Below are 21,215 nucleotides of genomic sequence, written 5' to 3'. Positions count from 1 at the left end.
AGATTTAAAAATAGGGAATGGGGATCAAATGGGGGGAAAGTGGAAAAATGAGAAGAAGAAGAAGAAGAAAAAGAAGAGGGGTGGGGAAGGACACAAAAAAAGACTTCAGACTTTCTTCAGGTCAGAAACAAATAAACAGGTAAAAGTACGACCACAACTGAGCCCAGACTTTATGTTTGTTAAGTGGGAAATTAGCTAAGTGAGTTTTGCCCCCATTTTTTGACCTTTCTTGCTACAGTTGTTAAGTGAATCATTGCAGTTGTTAAATTAGTAATACGATTGTTAAGTAAATCTGACTTCCCCTTTGACAGAAGGTCACAAAAGGGGATCACATGACCACAGGGCAGTGCTACTGTCATACTCTGGATTGAAAGAAAAATATTCCTCCACCTTAATGAATTCACCTAAAGAAAGATGGGAAATCTCTCGCATGGTCTCCAAGATTGTATGGCTTCCCCAGACGAGTGTTATATCCGATACTCAAATTTGGGATAGCTTTTGCTTCCTTGATCTTGCCCAGCAAACTGGGGCTTGATAGCATTTGGCTCCAGATGTTTCTTTGAAGACTCCTGTAGCTGTCATTTGGAGAGGGTGCCCACAACAGACCCCCTCCCCCAAATTCAAATAGGCCCCTACCCTCAAAAGGTGGCCTCAATCAGGGTCTCCCTTTTCTTCACCTTCCTTCTGCGATTAATGCGGAGCTTTGCTTTTTCTGCCTCCCAAGTGCAAAGAGCTGATGAGGCCAGTTAAGAAGTCCCTGAAGCAGCTGGATAAGCCAGAAAGAGGACTTAACGACCAAGACCAGCTGGAGCAAACTCGGAGTTGCCTGCTCAAGATAGGAGACCACATTGCTGAATGTTTGAAAAGCCACACTGAACAGGAAGTTCTTAACGTATGGAGAAGGTGATTTGCCTGCCCACCAAATTTTCAATCTCTCTCAGGGATGGAGTTAAAAAAGGAATCAGCCTAGAATCTCTATGTAGCCACAAGTCCAATTCCTGCTGCAATGCTACAAATGAGATGCAGTCTCCATTTGTTGAATTCCCCTCTGTGGAAATATGTTAGAAATGTGTTAAATATGTTAAAACAAAATCCACATTTTAGTCCAAACTCCTAGAAAACCACAATACAAGCATTCTCAGTCGGAAAGAGAAGCAGCAGACTGGGTCATGCCATGCTTAGATCAAAATCTACAGACTTTATCTTAGGAGTCTTCAGGACTCAAGTTTGAAGCAAGACATTTTTAGATGCAGAGGGGGTGTAAGGGGGGATTTGGGGGCGCCAGAAGAAAACATCTCTCCATCACTGCTTGTTTGGGGCATCTTTTTCTTCTGGCATGAAAAGTTTGCACTTCTGGCCCAGCTCCTAAAAAGAGAAAATTAGAATATCTATTCACCTTCTTTCAGGAATCTATGGGTATTTGTCTCCAAGTTTACCGAATTTAACGCCAAGAAATTACATAAGATATACAAGATGGCTAATAAAAAGCGATCCCGGGAACAGGAGGTAAGAACAGAGGTGTGTATGTGTATGTTTGTGTTATGCAGTAGAATGGAAGGGGTGCAAATATAAATAAAAAGGAAGGAAAGGGAACATCTTGTGGAAAAGAAAACCTCAGGAACTAGAGGAATTCTGGTTGAGACTTTTAGGTGGGACTCTGCTTTCCTTTTCCTTTCTTTTTTCTTTCTTTCTTTTCCCTCCTGGCTCTGTCATTGCTGTCCTAAGAACCAGACATTTGGTTGTTGAAGAGAGGAGGAGAAATCCTATCTTTAGGAGGGGTAGCCTTTCAACGCTCTGGGGACATAGGTTGGGGATCAAAGCCGTTGAGTCTTCTGGCACACTCCTTGATGGGAGTGCAATTCTCTGTAAGTCTCCAGCACCTTTTGCCGGACTTGGCCTTTTAGTAATCAGCTAGAGTAGAGCTGGAAGGGACCTTGGAGGTCTTCTAGCCAAACCCCCTGCTTAAGCAGGAGACCCTATACCATGTCAGACGAGTGGCTCTCCAGGCTCCATTGATGGAGTTGCATTGCTTTTTCTTCAAGCTGCCTGACAAATGCAACTGTGGGGGTCCCTGGGGAGCCAAAAGGGGCTGGCCTAGCAAACCTTGATGATGAAGACAACTCTGGTCACAAATGAAGAAGCCTTAATTTGGCTTTCACTTTTCTTTCTGTTTGTTTATTTAACCCTTTCCTCTAGAAGAGGCCCTCAAATATTCTCCAGCCATCCTTCCCAGATCCTATTTAATAAGACCCAAATCATTGTTACTGTTGGCCTTTTGAGTTTTCCCATGATGATGTCTTTCTTCTCAACAGGATCATAAGAAGAAGGAAGAGACAACGAGTGGCAAGCGGCTTCGTCCAGAAACTCCAGGGCCCAGTCGAGATATTCCGGTATCTCCTGTCCCCCATAGCCCTCATGGTCAAAAGCTGCAGCAAACATCTCCCCACCCTTCACAGATGCATGGACATCCACGAGAGAACTACAACCAGCCAAATAGAAGGCATTTCAGCCATACAGGTGAGAGATTATTAGGCCTGTCCCAGCTTGGGCATTTAGGAAAGAAAGACTCTCGTCCCCATTTGCAGTCAGGTTGCATTTTGTAAAAGGCAGGTATTTACTAGAGCCAAGTGGTTACAGTGTAAACAAAGCTAGATCTGAGGGTTCCTGCATAAACCTGTTAATTTTGCCTTCTCCCTGGTCATCTTGTTAATGTCCAATGTGAGCCAAACTAGTTGTTTTGGTAACAATTCCCAGAATTTGGTGCCTCTTTGGTGGGCATTCTCATTCCATTCCCATGCCTCTGTCCTTGGATCGTTCAACCATTTTCTCTGGTTGGCACTTCTACTTGCAGTCATTCCCCTTCTTATATTCCCCATGTTTTAAGGCAGGCTGCCACCAAAGCAAAGCAGGGCTGGAGGTGTAATGGCAGATCTGCCAGAAAAACAGAAAAGCTTTGCCCTTCTTCCTGATGTCCCGTCTAGCATCCTGAGTTGGTGGAAGGTGGCAATGCATGATCATCCTTGGTCCCCTTACTGGCACCACATGGGCTACATAGTTCAAGGGCCTCTCATTTTAACTCTGTATGGGCAGTTCCTGCTGTGGATACTTTTATTATTGTGTTCCTCCTCTTTCTTTTTCTTATTCTCTTAAAAAAAAGATGATAAAAATTAAATGAATCGTAGACAAAGGCAGAAGTACAGATAACAAAGTCCATGTGAATAAGATCCTTGGGCTTCTTGTGAAAGAGTGCTAGCTTCTTCCCCTTCCTTGTCATGCAGAACGAAGCGAATGGCAGAGGGATCGCAAATTTAATTACAGTGGCAATGCCAATACAAATTGGGGCAGAAACCGATACCATCCATACGAGCAGCGCTGGCACAAGGATCACCACTATACAGATCGCCAGGCACGCAGAGAACAGTATCGGAGCTCAGGAAACTACCAGCCCAGCAATGTCTCTCGTAAACGCCCCTATGATCAGTACAACAGTGAACGCAATTACCGCGGACAACCGGACTACAGGTGAGGTGCTAAGCAGGTCATTCGGCTAGGCTGTAGGGCTTCTAAAGGAGTCAACAAGCCAAAAGCAGTGAATGGTGTTTGTCAGCCAGATCATAGAACGAAGATTGCAAGGACTCCTAGATCTGTAGGGTTGGTAGAGTGTAATAACGGACCCTTGAAAGCCTGACCTCCCTGCCCTCCTACACCCCAAATGCCCAGATGGGGTTATTTTGAGTCTCTTTGAGTATTGCGAATGGTTGAGGGAGGTAGGGACGCCTGGCCTATGGGTGAGAAGTAGGAGCTCCTTAAAAAGAGAGCCAACCTAGAAATAAGGAGAGTTTCCTGACAGCAAAAGCAATTAGGTGGCTAATAGCTCGCCTGCTGGGCTTGTGGGTGTTCAATCGGTAGAACCTTTCAAAAATAGGCTGGACAACCATTTGATTGGGATGGTATGAGGTTTGGAACGGAGATTGCAAGGACTCCTAGAACTGTAGGGTTGTTAGTAGTAATATTAATAATAGTTACAGTAATAATACTCTAATAATAATAAGTTTGGTTCATTGACATTGCAATATCTGGTGATGCGCAAATTGAAGATAAGCAGCAAGAAAAAATCACAAAGTACCGTGACTTGCAAATTGAAGTTCAGTGAAAGTTGTGGAAAAAGAAATTGTGTGTTGTCCTGATTGTAATTGGAGCCCTTGGAGCAATACCTAGAGGGCTACCTCACTATTTGGAAATTCTAAATTTATCAGACTTGAACATTCTGATTCTACAAAAAAACTACCCTATTTGGAACAGCTTATATCCTCCGACATTACCTTAACAGTTCCTAGGTCCTTGGTTAGGACTCGAGCTGTTGAGTTACCAACCATCCCCAAAGGGTGTGAATCTCACCAAAGATTAAAATAATAATCATAATAATAATAATAATAATAATTATTAGTGGTAATTCCAGTGGTAATTGGCACACTGGGTGCTATTCCAAAAGCACTGGAATTACATTTAAAACAGTTAAAAATTGACAAAATCACCATCAGTCAAATGCAAAAAGCCGCACTGCTTGGATCTGCACGCATATTACGAAAATACGTTACGACGTCCTAGGCCCCTGGGTGGGGCCCGACTAGTAACCAATGCCAAATCCGGCGAAACAACTGGCCGCTGTGATACAATTGTACAACAACAACAACAATAATAATAATAATAATAATAATAATAATAATAATAATAATAATAATAATTTATAAATAAAGTATTTGTAATGCATTTTTGAATGTTCAGTTGGCTGAGTTTCATGTTTAATGAATAAAGTATACAATAATAAATAAATAAATAAAAATATTAATTTTGAAGTTAACATGTTAGTATTATCAGACAACATTTATAATCCTAGGTGATCAATCAGATTTCCCATTTGTCTTCTTGAGCCACATAGTCAACTCTTCAGTTTCAATTGTAATTCCTGGTATTTGTAACCCACTCTACTTAGAAATCTTCAGAAGTCTCACAATTTGTTCCCCTCCAGGCGTGAAGCAAACAAGGATAAAACAATATGCAAAAAGGTAGTCTTCCAGGTGTTGTTCTTATTTGCTCTCTTTTCTGCTTTGTCAAGCCTCAGTTTATTGCAGTTATTCCCAGCCTTGTAAATATATAATATACATCCTTTTCACCAGTAGATGACACCTTCGCCTAAGATGTCAACGTTACACAAAATCTAACAGCTGATTGCTGTTGTGATTTTCTTCAAACAATTTCTTCCAATAGTCAAAAAAATATTCCCTGCATTTTAAAATGCCTTTTCAAAATATTACCAATAAAATATTCTAATCCAGTCTTTCTATATTTTAAAACTTTGTGTTGTCCCCTTAGGTTTCACTTTCTTTCAGGTTTGTAATCTTTCTCTGAGTATTTATTCACCAATTTTTTTGCCACTTTAGAGAATCTTTCTTTCCAAATTTCTTGTCTTTGGGATTGAATCTCTAGCATAGAAGTTGAAAATCACCTCACCCAGTTCCAGTCCACTGTTCGTAAACCGCTCCAGCACATTTCTTCCTTCTGTTGTCCCAGCTTCATGGTAGCCATAATGGCTACCCCTCCTCTTTATTGTTGAATGGGAGAAAGCCTCGGATCAAGCAGATCCGAGGCTCTCAGCAATCTGCAAGCTGCCCCTCCTTTCTTCATCACCTCTTGGGTGACTTTAGCCCCTCCAACAATGAGAATTTGGCCTGGGTTCACGGAGCTCTGCTACCCATGAGTGTCCTGCAGTGACGCTGAACCGGACAGCTGGGTCAGTAGGGTCTAATAATGGAACCTTGAATGCCTAATCTCCCAGCCCTCTTACATCAACAACATTCAGATAGGGTAACTTTGAATATCTTTGATTATTACAAATGGTTGAGGGAAGGAGGTGAGCTTGCTAAAAAAAAGATCCAATCTAGAAATAAGGAGAACGTCAGGCTTGGAAGCCGTCAGTGTATAGAGAAGTTTCCTAACAGCAAAAGCAATTCAGCAGTCAAATAGCTTGTCTGCTGGGGTTGTGGGTGCTCTTAACAATCTCGAATTCATTCATCAGAGGTATCTATGCACCCCCTCAACCACGTTCTAGATTTGTATTGTGAGTCTGCCTCTTTTTGTAAGTGTATGTGATATCATGACCCACAATACAAAGTGTGTAGGCTTGGGCTCCAACTCTGCTCTTGTCCATCTTAATTCCTTCCTCTAGTGTCCAGATACAGCTGAACTGGGCTGACATTCCTGTTCTCTTCCATGCCTTTGGCACCAGAGGGAGTTTAGCCTCCCAAGATCTAGATACGGTCATTTTTGCCTCTTCTGTTGAGTTGAATGTTTTGAGTTCTTCTTCTTTCCCCTCCAGGTACTGCCATGAAGGCAAAAGACGACGGTTAGATGAATTCCGGCCCCAGAATTACCAACAAGATTATCGGAGGATGTCTGACTATAGACCTCCCTTGAATTATCATGGGCAAGGGCCATCTGACCATTACAGGCCTTTCCACCCAGACAAATCGGCTGATTACAAGCAACTTATTCCTCCTCCTCACTCCCAGCTTCCTGATCCTCGCTCTCCACCTTCTCAAAAATCTCCGCTTGGTGTCAAGTCTCCCATCCAGCATCGCTCACCTCTGGATAGGCCCTTAGAGCAGAAGAACAATCCAGATTATAACTGGAGTGGCCGGAAAACCTAGAGACCCAGAAGCAGATGCAAATGGAAAGAGCTAGTCCGGCCCGAGGAAACACCAGTTACAGGGCCATCAATGCCGGAACCAGAAAGCCTGAATACAGTGCTGTAGAGCTTTGGGCTGTAAGAATTGGAAGTGGGTCAGATAGATCCACCAAGGGGTCTGAATTTTAGCCCCAAATTTGCCTCCCATCAGTATGCTGGCTGAACTGTGCTGGAGAACAAGGTCAAGTCTACCCCCTGTGTTTTGGAATGAAGATTTTGTGTTTGTGTCCATAATGCCAACTTGAGTTCTGGACATTTCATGGAATGGACAGACAGGCTGTGTAGGATACAGAAGGAGGCGAAAGCTACATGACTTTGGAGTTGAGGTTCGATTTGCTGTTGGAAGGGGATGATAGAGAAAACCACAACAGCTACAGCTATTGAATAAAAAATTGTCGTCGGGGAGGGTAGGAGTGAGACTGAATTACAGAATGGTGAAACCAACTTTTGATGAGAATGCCTGAAACTCTTACTGAAGACTGCAGAGACTTGGAAGCCTATGGACTTAAGATGGCCAGAAAAAGAAACAAAAGAAGAAGGAATGGTTTATGATCTGGTCCCTCCTTTTCTCTTCTCCATGCTTTTCTTTGCCTTAGCAACTTTTGATGGCACTACATGAACAAAGTAGAGCTGTGGACAAAGAACAGTTTTAAATGGTGGCAGAACTTCCATTTCCATGGTTGTGAAGGAGGGAGAAGGACAGTATGTCCATGGCATTGGGGGACTTCAGTATTCAAAAATTGACTGTGGAGCTCTTTTTGCCCCCTCTCCTTCTCCTCCTTCTCATGACCCATGGGAACACCAGATATTTGGCTTGGAGAAAGGAGCTGACAGAAGGGTCCCTCTCAGACAGGATTCCATGAACATCTCAAGATGGTCAACTTAGCACTTCTGGTTAGAAAGGTCAAAAACCCCAATGGCTTCATCCATAGAAAGGAGACATCAGTGAACTAAGCAAGATGAAGGAAGCCTCTCATTGAATGAAGAGAAACATGGAGTTTTGTCCCACAAGGAAATTTTATACACAGGTGGCAAAAATCTGGGTCATAATTATTCTTTGATGATCTTTCTCAGAAGCATCTTCACAAAGAAAAAAAAACGCAACTCCGACAGATATACCCCCCCCCCCCCGAAATGTATATGTATGTGCAGATGTCTGCACTTAGCTCCAAATTCCTGCTTTTAAAAATGAAATGGCCAAATACATGTTGAAAAGTGGCATCCCTGTGTTTAGCACTTTTTAAATGAATTTTGTGCCCCCGGCAACAATCCTGAGCCATCATTTTTGATATTCCACTGCCAAGTCAGTTGTTTAGTGTTAATCTTTATCGGTGAAATAAGAAGGAAAGAATCAGACCAAGTGTTTATCTTCGAAGTTTCTAGATGGGTGTTTTTCTATGTTGGTCTACTTGTGTCCTGAGTGTGTCATACACACTTCTTCTATTACATCTCACCTGTTAACTGTGGTTGCAAAAAAGGCACTACAGAGTTTGTTTTAAGGTCCTTTTATTTTCACCCAGGGTGGTTGACTAAATGTGAATTCCAAATATATCCAACAGGAAAGGGAAGCCACAAATTCTTGTTACTTAATTAAAACAATTCTTTCACTCCTTAGCATTGAGTAGGTTCCTTAATTGTTACTTAATTAGAATAGAATTAGTTAGAATAGTTACTAGTTCACTCCTACATTTCCTATAAGGACAAAATATTTTGGGGGTGATTGTTTTCAAGGGGCTACTTTCAAATTTTTTTGATAGTTTTCTTAACTGTTACTTAATTACAATAGAATTAATTAGAATAGTTACTATTTCACTCAAAACCTCTGACATGTTCCCATAAAGGTAAAATATTTGGACCGATAGTTTTCAGGTGGAATACTTTCACTTTTCTGATATATTCTTTAATTGTTACTTAATTAGAATAGTTGCTATTTCGCCCCTAAGTTCCCATATGTTTCCGATTGTTACTGAATTAGAATGGCTACTGTTTCACTCCTAAATTCCGCCCTATTCCTGTAAGATTGAAATGTATTTGGGCCCCATAATTTTAGGAGGGGATATTTTTGCAATGGAATTGTGAGCATTAGATGAAATAATAAATCCAGAATGTTTCTATGTTCTCTTGCCTGGTTTGAGAATTACAAAATGTTGGTGGGAGGGTGAATTCTGGGTGTGTGCCTAATTCGATGAATTTATGAAGGTTTATTGGAAGATTGAAGGAGAAGATTCTGGCTGTTGTTTGGTTTCTACCAGTCATCCAGCTAGCATAACTCTACTCAATTCGCATTCACACGCAGACACACATCCAAAGATCTGGGGTAGAAGAACTTTAGTGCATAAAGTCATGGACTTAAAGGGAAAATGAAATCCCTGTGACTAAATACAGTAATTAATATTAATTTATATTTGTGACAAAGGAATTTGCCACTGTTGAAGTGATTTCTGATGTAAATATGTTGTTTATAAAGTATGTATTAAATTTTTTCTATGGTTAAGCTCCTGTACTTTGGATTGTTGTACATTAAAAGTTGAGTTTTTCAGAAATTGCATTTTTTGGCTTTCGTCCCCCCTCCCCCCGAAATAATTGTCCCTGAGTCATTTAACTTGACAGTTTTCTTGTTTTGAAAATATAGAAGACTTTTATTACTTCAGCTTAAAAGCCTGATTCTAGATAGTAAAAACAAAATCTTCCTCAGTCATTTGTTCTTATTCTTCACCTCTTTTTTTTCATATTGCTTGACATTTTCTGGATTTATTTTTTTCTTTCTGCTTCTGACATCAAATTGATCTCTGAAAAGTATCCCAGCACTTTGAAAAAGATCTCAATGCAGGAATTTGAAATGAGGCCAAATGGTACGTGTGACCTAAGATATTCCTCCCCATCACAAACTTAACTGAAAGCTGATGACACATTTAAAAAATATATATTGATCTTTGTTTTTCTGAATTTGGTAATTATTTTGGCAGCAAGGTGAGCTGGATTTTACAGTGAACTAGCCAATTCAACAAACACAACAAAGATGATCTGGTTCATATCATATTTTCATCCTAAAGATTGCATCAACAGAAATTCAGGACTGTGTTTCTGGAAGAAAAATAAATTTATTTGCAGCTTTTTCAAATCAATAAATAATTTACAATATTTATATCATAACACCCCATACAATTTCCACATACATGCAATATGTTGGAGGCAGTGTGTTTGTTATACGCTTTCCCTGTCTTTATTCAGCTTTTCATTCAGAGCCTCTGGGGTCTTCATCGGCTGAATTCACCCAGAAGCCAAAATTTGACTGAAGATAATAAAAAATAAAGTGCTTTGTTAATTAGAGGTTTAAGAAACGATATCTGGGAAACGGTTTTAGAGCTCACCATAATTGAAGAAATAAGTTGAAGAGAATGAAAGATGACAGGAAAAAACCTCCCAATTTGTTACATTTTACTGTTTTCAAGAATTTTGATTTATGAAAGAAACGCTAAAATGAAATGCCATTTTGATAATGGCCAGTTAATTTGCATTAAAATCCCCCTCTTCTTGCAGTGACATCATTGATTGGGGGTTATAGGAGTTGTAGTTAGCATGGGTTGTGAGGTAAACCATTTTTAAGGAAAATTTCACGTGAAGGGTGAGTTCTCTTCATTGCAAACAGGGTGATAACTCAGGTTTCCATTGCTGAATTGTATAAAATCATCCAAAGATTTCCCTATATGGTTTATCCAGTTCCCTAAATACTACTCAGGCAGAAACATTTTTTAAAAATCGCAGTGTAGTTCTTCTGTCACAGCTTGGAAGAAGCCATAAGAGATAATTGATGGAAATTTGGGGGATGGGGGTGATTCAGAATTGAATGGAAATGAGTGCCATAGGTTTATCCAAGTATTTATTAATTATGAAGGCAAGACAATCTTCCCACTTCACAGTCATTCATTCCTGGGATCTCCCTATCATCTAGGATTTTTATGCCAAGCCACCTTTCTTGAAATGCCATCAAAATAGGGTCAATGGTAATAAAACCTGGCAACCAGGCACTGTGTGGAGATCATGCCCCCCCCCCCCCGCCCCATATTATCAGGCTCTGTAATGAAATGAAAACTATGGCAGCCAACCTGGGACATCTGAATACTGAATCAGATTTCCTATCTTTCTTTTCCAAATGTATTGGGATGTCCACCTACGATCACAAAGGCCACAGTAGAAATCACCTGTTTGCACAGAATATCACCTGCTTTGTGATTTCATTACAGATGCAATTTGATAGTGATGTATGTGGTGCAAGTTTGCAATAACTCTCAGAGCAATTGCAGTTAAAACTTTAGAAGGTGGATGATTGTAAGCATCTTGGTGGAGACAACACAGGAAATCCTCAACTTACAACTTAGTGGCCGTTCAAATTTACAGCGGCACTGAAAAAAGTGACTTATGACCATTTTTCAGTTACGACCTTTGAAGCATCCCCATGATCATGTGATCAAAATTCAGATGCTTGGCAACTGATCCATACTTAAGGACCGTTGCTGTGTCCCAAGGTCATGTGATCATATTTTGCAACCTTCTGACCAGCAAAGTCAATGGGGAAGCCAGGTTCACCTAACAACCAGGTTACTAACATCAACTGGAGTGATTCACTTGACAATTGTGGCGAGAAAGGTCATATAATGGGGCAAAGCTCACTTAACAAATGCCTCCCTTTGCAACAGAAATTCTGGGCTCCATTGTGGTCATAGATCGAGGACTACCTGTACTGGGAGATGAACCATGACTTGGCAGACATTCTGACCTACAATTTTAGTGAAATCACACCACTGTTTGCTCATGGTACTTTTGAGCTAAATGTGGGCAGAGAGAGACATCCATCTTGACTTCTTAGGCATCTGAAAATGTGAGAAGAGACAAGCAAATATCTCCATCTAGTGGCTACACCATTGTGTCTTTTTGCTGAATGGGTACTACCCAGTGGTGGGATTCAAATAATTTAACAACCGGTTCTCTACACCAATGATTTCTTCCAACAACCAGTTCATCAAACTGCTCAGAAAGTTAACTGGTTCTCCCGAAGTTGTGCAAACCGGCTGAATCCCACCACTGGTATTACCCATGGTGAAACTGGGATGAAAAGGGCAGAATTAGATAATGAAAATTGGGGGAAAGAACTTGGATTGTTCTTGGTACAAAAAAATGATTGATTTCTCTTGGAGCCAACCAAGGAGTAAGGGGAAAAGACAATAGGCAGCTGATAAAAAAAAAAAAAAACAGAAGGGCCTAAAATGGCAAGAGGACCATGTGTAAGATTTAGTATGTGTTCAAATTGTTGCACATTCTAAAAAGATAAATAAACAGGAAAGATGTTCATGCTTGAAGCATAGAAAAACAAGGCTTTGTGTATACCTGGGTGTCCTTCTGGTATTGTGATGGTCAGATAGGGCTCACAATTTAGGAGCAGAATGAGCTCACTTTCAAAGGTTTCCCTAAAACCTGCCTGCACCAGCGATAAAAAGCTACCTTAATTCTCCTTGGGATGTCATTTGAAATAGGCAGAGATTTAACTCAATCCAATTCATTTCCATATCAAAACTTTAGAAGGACAATATTAAATATTTCATATTGGTGTGCGTCTAATTGCACTCTTGCCCCCACTTCTAGGAATTGGACATTGAGGAAATCTTAGGCCTGGCTGAGACACGAGAAAATGAACCATCCACAAGTGCAACCGATGAGCTGCTTTCACAGTTTAAGGTATACAATCTTGGTACACACACAGAGAGAGAGCAGGGTGATAAGCAGAAACTTGAATTGCACCCCAGAAAGATATGTGAAACTAGTGCAACATTGGTGTAGCATGAGTGAACGATGCGAGTGCCCAAAGCTGTGGATGCTGCTTCTTTCTGGATCATTTCTGCATGCCTTCAAGGGCAGCCCACTGTGGAGTGCATTGCAGTAGTCCAAATGGGAAGCAATTAGGACTTGAGTGACCATGAAGGGGGCCTCCCTGTCCACAAACAGGCACAATTAGGGCATAAATCAAATCTGTGCAAAGGCCCTAATTATGACAGCTTCCCTCTGCACCCTGCGAGAAGCTACCAGTCCAGGAGGGCCAAGTGGTACATCATTTCTGTCCGTGAGAAAATTACCCCATTGAAGTATAAAGATGGTCCCTCTCCAGAGCCCCAGAAATACTGCAGGAAGGTGGGTGACTCTATACAGGAAAGGGTTTACACAAATAAAGAAAGGGCCACCAAATTGGCCAGCAAGGAGGAGCTTTTGGTTTGCAGCTTGTTGGTCCTTGATACCTGTCCCTTTGTGATCCTTTTAAAAGGTCAGGTGAATCATTGAACTAGGGACAGATTTCTGCATCTCAGTTGGCCCATTTCAGGTTTTCAGATCCTGCCTTTCCATATTAGAGAGGCTTGGTTATTTGTTTCAATGTTTTTTGAAATAGTTGTTAGTATAGATAGATATAGTATATTATATAGTATATAGTATAATATAGATAGAGGGAATTTGGGGTTGGGTTACAAAGATTGTAGAAACTAGTAGTAGTAGTAGTAGTAAGTAGTAGTATTAGTATTTAGTATTAAGGAATAGTGGTGGTCGTAGTAGTATTTAGTATTAAGATAGATAGAGGGAATTTGGGGTTGGGTGGTGGTGGGGTTAGTATTAGATATTAGGTATATTAGGTTATTAGATATTAGGAAGTTCATTTAAAGGTAGACATGGCTAAAAACAAGACATCTACTTCCCCAAAGGTAAATAATCCCGGTGGGATAACTTCTATTTTTGCTGTATGCTATTAGAAGCTGGTAGTTTTGGTTTGCAGCAGGTTGGTCCTTGATACCTCTCCCTTCCCAATCCTTTAAAAAGGTCAGGTGAGTCATTGAACTAGAGACAGATCCAAAAGAGATTTCTGCATCTCATCTTGGCTACACCAGGGATAAAAAGCTACCTATAGAGCTATTTCATGCATGCCCTGGACTCTGCAGGTAAATATCTATCGCTTGGTTACAAAGATTGTAGAAAGGAGTAGTAGTAGTAGTAGTAGTAGTAGTAGTAGTAAGTAGTAATAGTAGTATTTAGTATTAAGTAGTATTAAGTAACAGTGGTGGTCGTAGTAGTATTTAGTATTAAGTAGTATTAAGTAGTAGTAGTAGTAGTAGTAGTAGTAGTAGTAGTAGTAGTAGTAGTACTGCTGCTTCCAAGTGCTTTACAGCCTTCTCTAAGCAGTTTACATTGTCAGCATATTGGCCTCAACAATATGCCTCCTCATTTTACCTACCTCAGAAGGATTGAAAGCTGAATCAACCTTGAGCCTTGTGAGATTCGACCTGCAGTCAGCTGGCAGTCAGCAGAAATAGCAATACTTTGCTTGCACACAGTTTGCAATTGGCTATCATTGAACATGCATTGAATGATGCTTTATCTGGCTACCTAGGCTCACTTCTTCCCAACAGCCTTCCCAGCCTTCCCAGATAAAGGGGGACCACCAGCCCAAGAGAAGGCATCTCAGCCACACAGGTGAGAGACTGTCCCAGTGTGGGCATTTAGGAAAGAAAGACTCCCCATCTGCAGTGAAGTTGCATTTACTAAAAGTAATTTTCCCTTTCTTCTCCCTGGTCATCTTTTTTAGGATGCAGGTACCAGCCATATGAGCCCTGCTGGCACCACAGATGACTGGACTCTATCTTGCTGCAGGTGAGAGGGTGCCCACAGCAGATCTCCTCCCCCAAATTCAAAGGGGCCCCTAGACTCAAAAGATGACCTCAATCAGGGTCTCTGCCTTCCTTCTGACGTGCGATTCTAATGTGGAGCTTTGCTTTTTCTGTCCCCCATAGTGTAAAAAGCTGATGGGGCCAATGCAAGAAGCCCTAAAGCACCTGGACGGCCTGGAAGCCATCACGGAGGAAGGGCAGCTGGCAGAAATACAGAGATACCTCCTCAGAATAGGTGATCGAATAGGGGACTGCTTGAAAATCCAAAAAGAGCAGGAAATATGAAGAAGGTGATTTGCCTGCCCACCTAATATTCAATCTCTCTCTCTCTCTCTATCCCTCCCTCCCTCTCTCTCTCTCTCCTTTCCCTTTCTCTTCTATCTCCCCCCTTTCTCTCTCCAATCTCGCTCTTCTTTCCCTTTCTCTTCTATCTCCCCCTCTCTCTCCAATCTCTCTCTCTCTCTTCTTTCCCTTTCTATCTCCTCTCTCTCTCTCTCTCTTTTGGCCCATTTCCTAAAAAGAGAAAATTAAAATATTTCCTCATCTTCTTTCAGGAATCTATGGGCATTTGTGTCCAGATTTAGCATTTTTAACGCTGGGACCTTAAAGGCCTTATACCAGATGGCCAGCCAAAAGCGAGCCTAAGAACAGCAGGTAAGAACAGAGGAGTGTGAGTGTATGTTTGTGTTGGGTAGTAGAATGCAGTAGAGTTTTAGGTGGGACTGTGCTCTTCCTTCCTTCCTTCCTTCCTTCCTTCCTTCCTTTCTTTCTTTCTTTCTTTCTTTTTGCTCCTGGCTCTGTCATGGCTGTCCTAAGAGCCAGATGTTGGGTTGTAGAAGAGAGGTTGAGAAATCCTATCTTTAGGATTGGTAGCCTTTCAACGCTCAGGGGACATTGAGTCTTCTGGCACACTCCTTGGTGGGCCTGTAATTCTCTGTGAGCCTCCTGCTCCTTTTGCCGGACTTGGCCCTTTTTTAATCAGTCAGAGTAGAGCTGATGGGGATCTTGGAGGTCTTCTACCTTGGAGTTTTCTGATGATGTTGTCTTTCTGCTCAGCAGGAACAGAAGAAGGAAGAGGCAACATATGGCAAGCGGCTCCATCCAGAAACTCCTGGGCCCAGTTGAGATACTCCGAAGTCTCCTGCCTCCCATAACCCTTATGGTCAAAATCTCCAGCAGCCATCTCCCCACCCTTCCCAGATTCAGGGATACCACCAGCATGGAAAGCATTTCAGCCATACGGGTGAGAGATTTACCAAGCCTGTCCCAGCTTGGGCATTTAGGAAAGAAAGAGTCTCGTCCCCATTTACTGTTGAGTTGCATTTGGTAAAAGGCAGGTATTTACTAGAGCCAAGCGGTTACAGTGTAAGCAAAGCTAGATCCGAGGATTCCTGCAGGCAGGAGACTCTGGATGAGATCTTTGGTCTTCTAGTGAAAGAGTGCTAGCTTCTTTCCCTTCCTTATCATGCAGGACAAACCAAATGGTAGAAGAATCCCAAATTCAATGCCAATTCAAATTGGAGCAAAACCCGGTACCAGCCATACAATATGGCACAGGGATCACCGGTATGCGGATTGCCAGGCACACGGAGCACAATATCGGAGCTCAGAAAACTCAGGAAACTATCTAGCTCAGTATCCTCTCTGATAAACTCACCTATGATCAGTACAACAGGGAACACAATTACAGCAGACAACCAGACTCGAGCTTGCTGCAGGTGAGAGGGTGCCCACAGCAGATCCCCTCCCCCAAATTCAAATGGGCCCCTAGACTCAAAAGGTGGCCTCTGCCTTCCTTCTGACGTGCGATTCTAATGAGGAACTTTGCTTTTTCTGTCCCCCACAGGGCAAAAAGCTGATGGGGAGAGTGCAAAATGCACTCAAGCACTTGGACAACCCAGAAGCCATGACAGAGGAAGGGCAGCTGCTGCAAACCGAGAATTACCTCCTGGCTATAGGTGACCATATAGAGGATTGCTTAAAAATCTACACTGACCTGGAAATATGGAAAAGGTGATTTGCCTGCCCAGCTAATCTTCAATTTCCCTTTCTCTTCTATCTTCCCCCTTTCTCTCTCCAATCCCTCTCTTTTCTTTCCTTTTTGCTTTATCTGTCCCCCACAGTGCAAAAAGTTGATGGCACCCTTAAAAAGGCACTGAAGAAGCCAGGTAAGACAACAACCATAAAGAAAATCACTGAAGCACATGGACAAATCAGAAATGACATCTGAAGAAAACCAGTGGAGGGAAACCTGGGGTTGCTTGCTTAAGGTAGGAGACCATATTGCTAAATGTTTAAAAATGGGGAAAAATCTTTTCACAGCCTATAGATGCCAAGGCCTAACCAGAGTCCTGTCAGCATCCTGTACACACTATGGCAGGAGGTGGGCCTGTCAAAGATTGGGAAAAGGAGTATTTGGACCAGGAGTATTTGCTGTTTTATGAGGGATGCTATCTCCTCTTGTCTTTCCACAGACTCCTGTATGCCCCACGGGAGAAGACTGGGAGCAGGAGTACCTGGAGGAGGAGGAGAACATTGTGAGTCTTCTCTAGGAACCCAACGGGGAAATGTCCAAGAGGGCCCCAAGCCTCAAAAGGTAGCCTCCGTTGGGGTCTCCCTTTCCTCTGGCATCCTTCTGATGTATGACTAATGCAAAGCTTTTCTTTTTGTGTCTTCCAAGTGCCAAGAACTGATGGGGCCAGTACAAAAGTCACTGAAGCACCTGGATACAACAGAAATGATGACAGAAGAAGATCAGCTGGAGGGCATGCGGAGTTGCCTGCTCCACATAGGAGACCACATTGAAGAATGTTTAAAAATCCTCACTGAGCAGGAAGTATGGAGACGGTGATTTGCCTGTGTTGAGTTGAGTTGCGTTGAGTTGTGTTGAATTCCTCTTTGTGGAAAAAGTATTTTTTTAAAAAGAAAAATCCACATTTTTGTCCAAACTCCTAGAAAACCAAAGAACAAATGTTCCCAGGAAGAGAGAAGCAGCAGACTGGGTCATGCCATGCTTAGATCAAAATCTACAGACTTTATCTTGGGAGTCTTCATGACTCAAGTTTGAAGCAAGACATTTTTAGAAGCAGAGGGGGTGTAAAAGGGGATTTGGGGGCCCCAGAAGAAAACATCTCTCCATCACTGCTTGTTTGGGGTATATTTTTCCTCCAGCATAAAAAGCTCATGCTTTTGGCCCAGCTCCTAAAAAGAGAAAAATTAAAATATCTGTTCACCTCCATTCAGGAATCTATGGGTATTTGTCTCCACGTTTACTGTATTTAACGCCAAGAAATTACACAAGTTATACAAGATAGCTAGCAAAAAGGGAGCCTAGGAACAGGAGGTAAGAACAGAAGTGTGTGTGTGTATTGTGGTGCTGTGCAGTAGAATGGAACGTATACAAATATGAATAAAGAGAAGGAAGGAAAGGGAACATCTTGTGCAAAAGAAGAACTCCTTCCCCCTCCTCACTCCCAGGTCCCTGACCCTCACTTTTCAGTTCCTCAGAAATCTCTGCTTGGTGTCGTCTTCCATTGAGCATTGGTCACCTCTGGATAGGCCCTTGGAGCAGAAGAACAATCCAGAGTATAACTGGAGTGGCCGGAAAACCTAGAGGCCCAGAAACAGATGCAAACGGAAAGAGCTAGACTGGCCCGAGGAAACACCAGTTACAGGGCCATCAATGCTGGAACCAGAAAGCCTGAATACAGTGCTGTAGAGCTTTGGACTGTAAGAATTGGAAGTGGGTCAGAAGAACTGGATCCACCAAGGGGACTGAATTTTAGCCCCAAATTTTGTGAAGTCAGCGACTTAAAGGGAAAATGACATCCCTGTGACTAAATGCAGTAATTAATTTTAAGTTATATTTTAAGTTATACATCAGAAAAATGATTTCTGATGTAAATATGTTGTTTATAATATATGTATAAAATTTTTCTATGGTTGAGCTCATATACTTCGGATTGTTGTACATTAAAAGTTGAGTTTTTCAAAAAATGGAATTTCTGTCTTTTTTTTTTTCAATAGTTGTCCCTGAGGTCATTTAACTTGATGGTTTTCTTGTTTTGAAAATATTGAAGACTTTTATTACCTTAGCTTAAAACCTGATTCTAGATAGTGAAGACAAAATCTTCCTCAGTCATTGTTCTTCTTTTTCACCTTCTTTTTTCATATTGCGTGACATTTTCTGCTTTCCCTGTCTTTGTTCAGATTTTCATTTGGAGCATCTTGGGTCTTCATAGGCTGAATTCACTCAGACGCCAAAATTTGACTGAAGATAATAGAAAATAAAGTGCTTTGTTAATAATTTGAGATTTAAGAAATAATATCCCAACACCTGGGAAATGGTTTTAGAGCTCACCATAATCAGAGAAATAGGGTGAGGGGGATGAGGGATGACAATTGGTTAAGAGAAACCTCCCACTTTGTTAAATTTTACTGTTTTCAAGAATTTGATTTATGAAATGCTAAAATAAAATGCCATTTTGATAATGGCCAGTTAATTTGCATTAAAATTCCCCTTCTCTTGTAGTGACATCATTGGTTGGGGGTTATAGGAGTTGTAGTTAGCATGGGTTGTGAGGTAAACCAATTTGGATTCAGAAAAAAATTGTCCTGGACCACACACCTTGACCAGGGAAATGCAATAGACGCAATTTACATAGACTTCTGCAAAGCCTTTGATTCAGTGGTACACACCAAATTACTGTTAAAACTAAGTTCTTACAGCATTTCTGGATTCTTACAAAATGGATAGCCGCATTCCTATCAAACAGGCAACAAGTAGTCAAAATAGGGAGTGCCCTATCAAATCCAGCACAAGTTACCAGCGGTAGAATGCACAGCTTCCTGACATTAATTGATTTATGGTCTATGACCCATCACATGTTGTTTGTATGTAATGCCAGCTTATGCACCGGAGACAAATGCCTTGTGTGTTCAATCACACTTGGCCAATAAAGAATTCTGTTCTATAATAAAAGACCTGAATGCCACCAACTCAGCAGGCAGCCTTCTCAGCAAGGGGACTGACCGGAACAACTCATCATGTCCATTGCAGAAGCAGGAAGGAAGAAGTCATTGGGGAAGAAGGTGCAACTGTAGTCTGAAAACCGACACCACTGGAAAAGATGTTCCAGGTCTCCTATGGATTGGCATGGTTTGTTTTCCCAAATGAAAATTATGAAGATTATGTCAACCAGAAGGTTTGCACCTAGAGTAGCACGGACTGGAGTAATACTGGCCTAGTTCCCTATCTTATTTCTTAAGTACCAGAAAAGGAGTGGACATCCTGCCATTGTTACTTTTATACTTAGCTCCAGGCAGTGAACGTACTTAATATTCCTCCTGTTTTTCCCACAACAACCCTGTGAGGTTGGATGAGCTGAGAAAGAGTGACTGGCCCCAAGTCATCCAGCCGGCTCTCGTGCCTAAAACGGGACTAGAAATCCAGTCTGCTGGTTTCTAGGCCAACATCTGAAGCATAGACCAGATTGGCTGTCTGCCATGTCAGTTGACTCTAACCGCACTGAGCAATGGGATTTCGAACTTGGAACACTGGGATGAAGGCAGTTAGGGGAGGGGGCTTCCTATTGGTCCACTTGAGTAGCCCCCCCACCAGTGAAGTGTCAGTTATTACTAAGGATTGTGGGAATTGAGCAGTTTGAATTTGGCCAATGTGTGGAGTAATGTGTGGCTTTTTGTCAGTTGACAGTTTGTCAGTTAGAATACTTTACCTGTGGCTCTTTGTCAGTTGGTCCAGTTCAGAATTCCAGGTTTTCAAATCTTGCCTTTCCGTTTTGGATAGGTTGGCAAAGAAAATTCTGGTTATTTGTTTCATTGTTTTTTTGAATAGTTGGCAGTTAAATAATATAGATAGAGGGAATTTGGGGTTGGGTGGCAGTGGGGGTGGGGGTGGTATCAGATATTAGGAAGCTAATTTAAAGGTAGACATGGCTGAAAACGCGACATCTACTTCCCCAAAGGTAAATAATCCCGACGGGATAACTTCTACTTTGGTTGTAAGGTGTTAGAAGCCAGTAGGTTTCGGTTTTCACCATATTGGTCCTTGATACCTCTCCCTTCCCGATCCTTTAAAAAGGTCAGATCAGTTATTGAACTAGGGACAGATCCAAGAAAGATTTCAGCACCTCATCTTGGCTGCACCAGGGATAAAAAGCTTCCTTAATTCTCCTTGGGATGTCATTTGAAATAGGCAGAGATTTAAATCAATCCAATTCATTTCCGTATCAGAACTTTAGAAGGACAATATTAAATATTTCAAATTGGTGTGCGTCTGGTTGCACTCTTGCCCCCACCTCTAGGAATTGGACATTGAGGAAATTCTATGCCTGGCTGAGACACAAGAGAATGAACCATCCACAAGTGCAACCGATGATCTGCCTTCACAGTTTAAGGTACACAATCTTAGTACACACACACACACACACACACACACACACACAGAGCAGGGTGATAAGCAGAAACTTGAATTGCACCCCAGAAATACACATGAAACTAGTGCAGCTTTGGTATAGTATGAATGAATCACGAGGTGTGCAAAGCTGTGGATGCTGCTTCTTTATGGATCATTTGAAGTTTCTGCTTGCCTTCAAGGGTAGCCCACTGTGGAGTGCATTGCAACAGTCCAAATGGGAAGCAACTAGAACTTGAGTGACCATGAAGGGGGCCTCCCTGTCCACGAACAGGCACAATTAGTGCATAAATCGAATCCATGCAAAGGCCCCAATTGTCAATACTGCCCTCTA

General features: G+C 41.8%; 1 protein-coding gene across 8 annotated transcripts in view; it reads left to right on the top strand.

Annotated features, from left to right (window-relative positions):
- LOC116519180 (chromodomain-helicase-DNA-binding protein 2-like) overlaps window positions 1–17,174 on the top strand; it is a 76,246-nt gene extending 59,072 nt beyond the window's left edge. For 3 of the 8 annotated variants that reach the window (XM_032232929.1, XM_032232927.1, XM_032232930.1), the window contains 5 exons: window positions 725–903; window positions 1,407–1,518; window positions 2,313–2,517; window positions 3,279–3,522; window positions 6,377–9,239. In XM_032232929.1, the coding sequence (XP_032088820.1) occupies window positions 725–903; window positions 1,407–1,518; window positions 2,313–2,517; window positions 3,279–3,522; window positions 6,377–6,707 (1,071 nt within the window). In that variant the 3' untranslated portion in view covers window positions 6,708–9,239. Of the gene's footprint in view, window positions 1–724; window positions 904–1,406; window positions 1,519–2,312; window positions 2,518–3,278; window positions 3,523–6,376; window positions 9,240–12,385; window positions 12,479–14,020; window positions 14,255–14,366; window positions 14,432–14,571; window positions 14,739–15,002; window positions 15,103–15,504; window positions 15,692–15,919; window positions 16,167–16,294; window positions 16,407–16,571; window positions 16,719–16,922; window positions 17,045–17,128 lie in introns of those variants that run through there. The other 5 variants (XR_004256634.1, XR_004256633.1, XR_004256631.1 and 2 more) reach the window with 5 other exon arrangements.
- The last annotated feature ends 4,041 nt before the right edge of the window (window positions 17,175–21,215 follow it).

The sequence above is a fragment of the Thamnophis elegans genome, chromosome 16, assembly GCF_009769535.1.
Source record: "Thamnophis elegans isolate rThaEle1 chromosome 16, rThaEle1.pri, whole genome shotgun sequence".
Taxonomy (NCBI): domain Eukaryota; kingdom Metazoa; phylum Chordata; class Lepidosauria; order Squamata; family Colubridae; genus Thamnophis; species Thamnophis elegans.
Note: the sequence above shows the minus strand (reverse complement) of the source record. Positions and strands in the feature narration are given on the sequence as shown.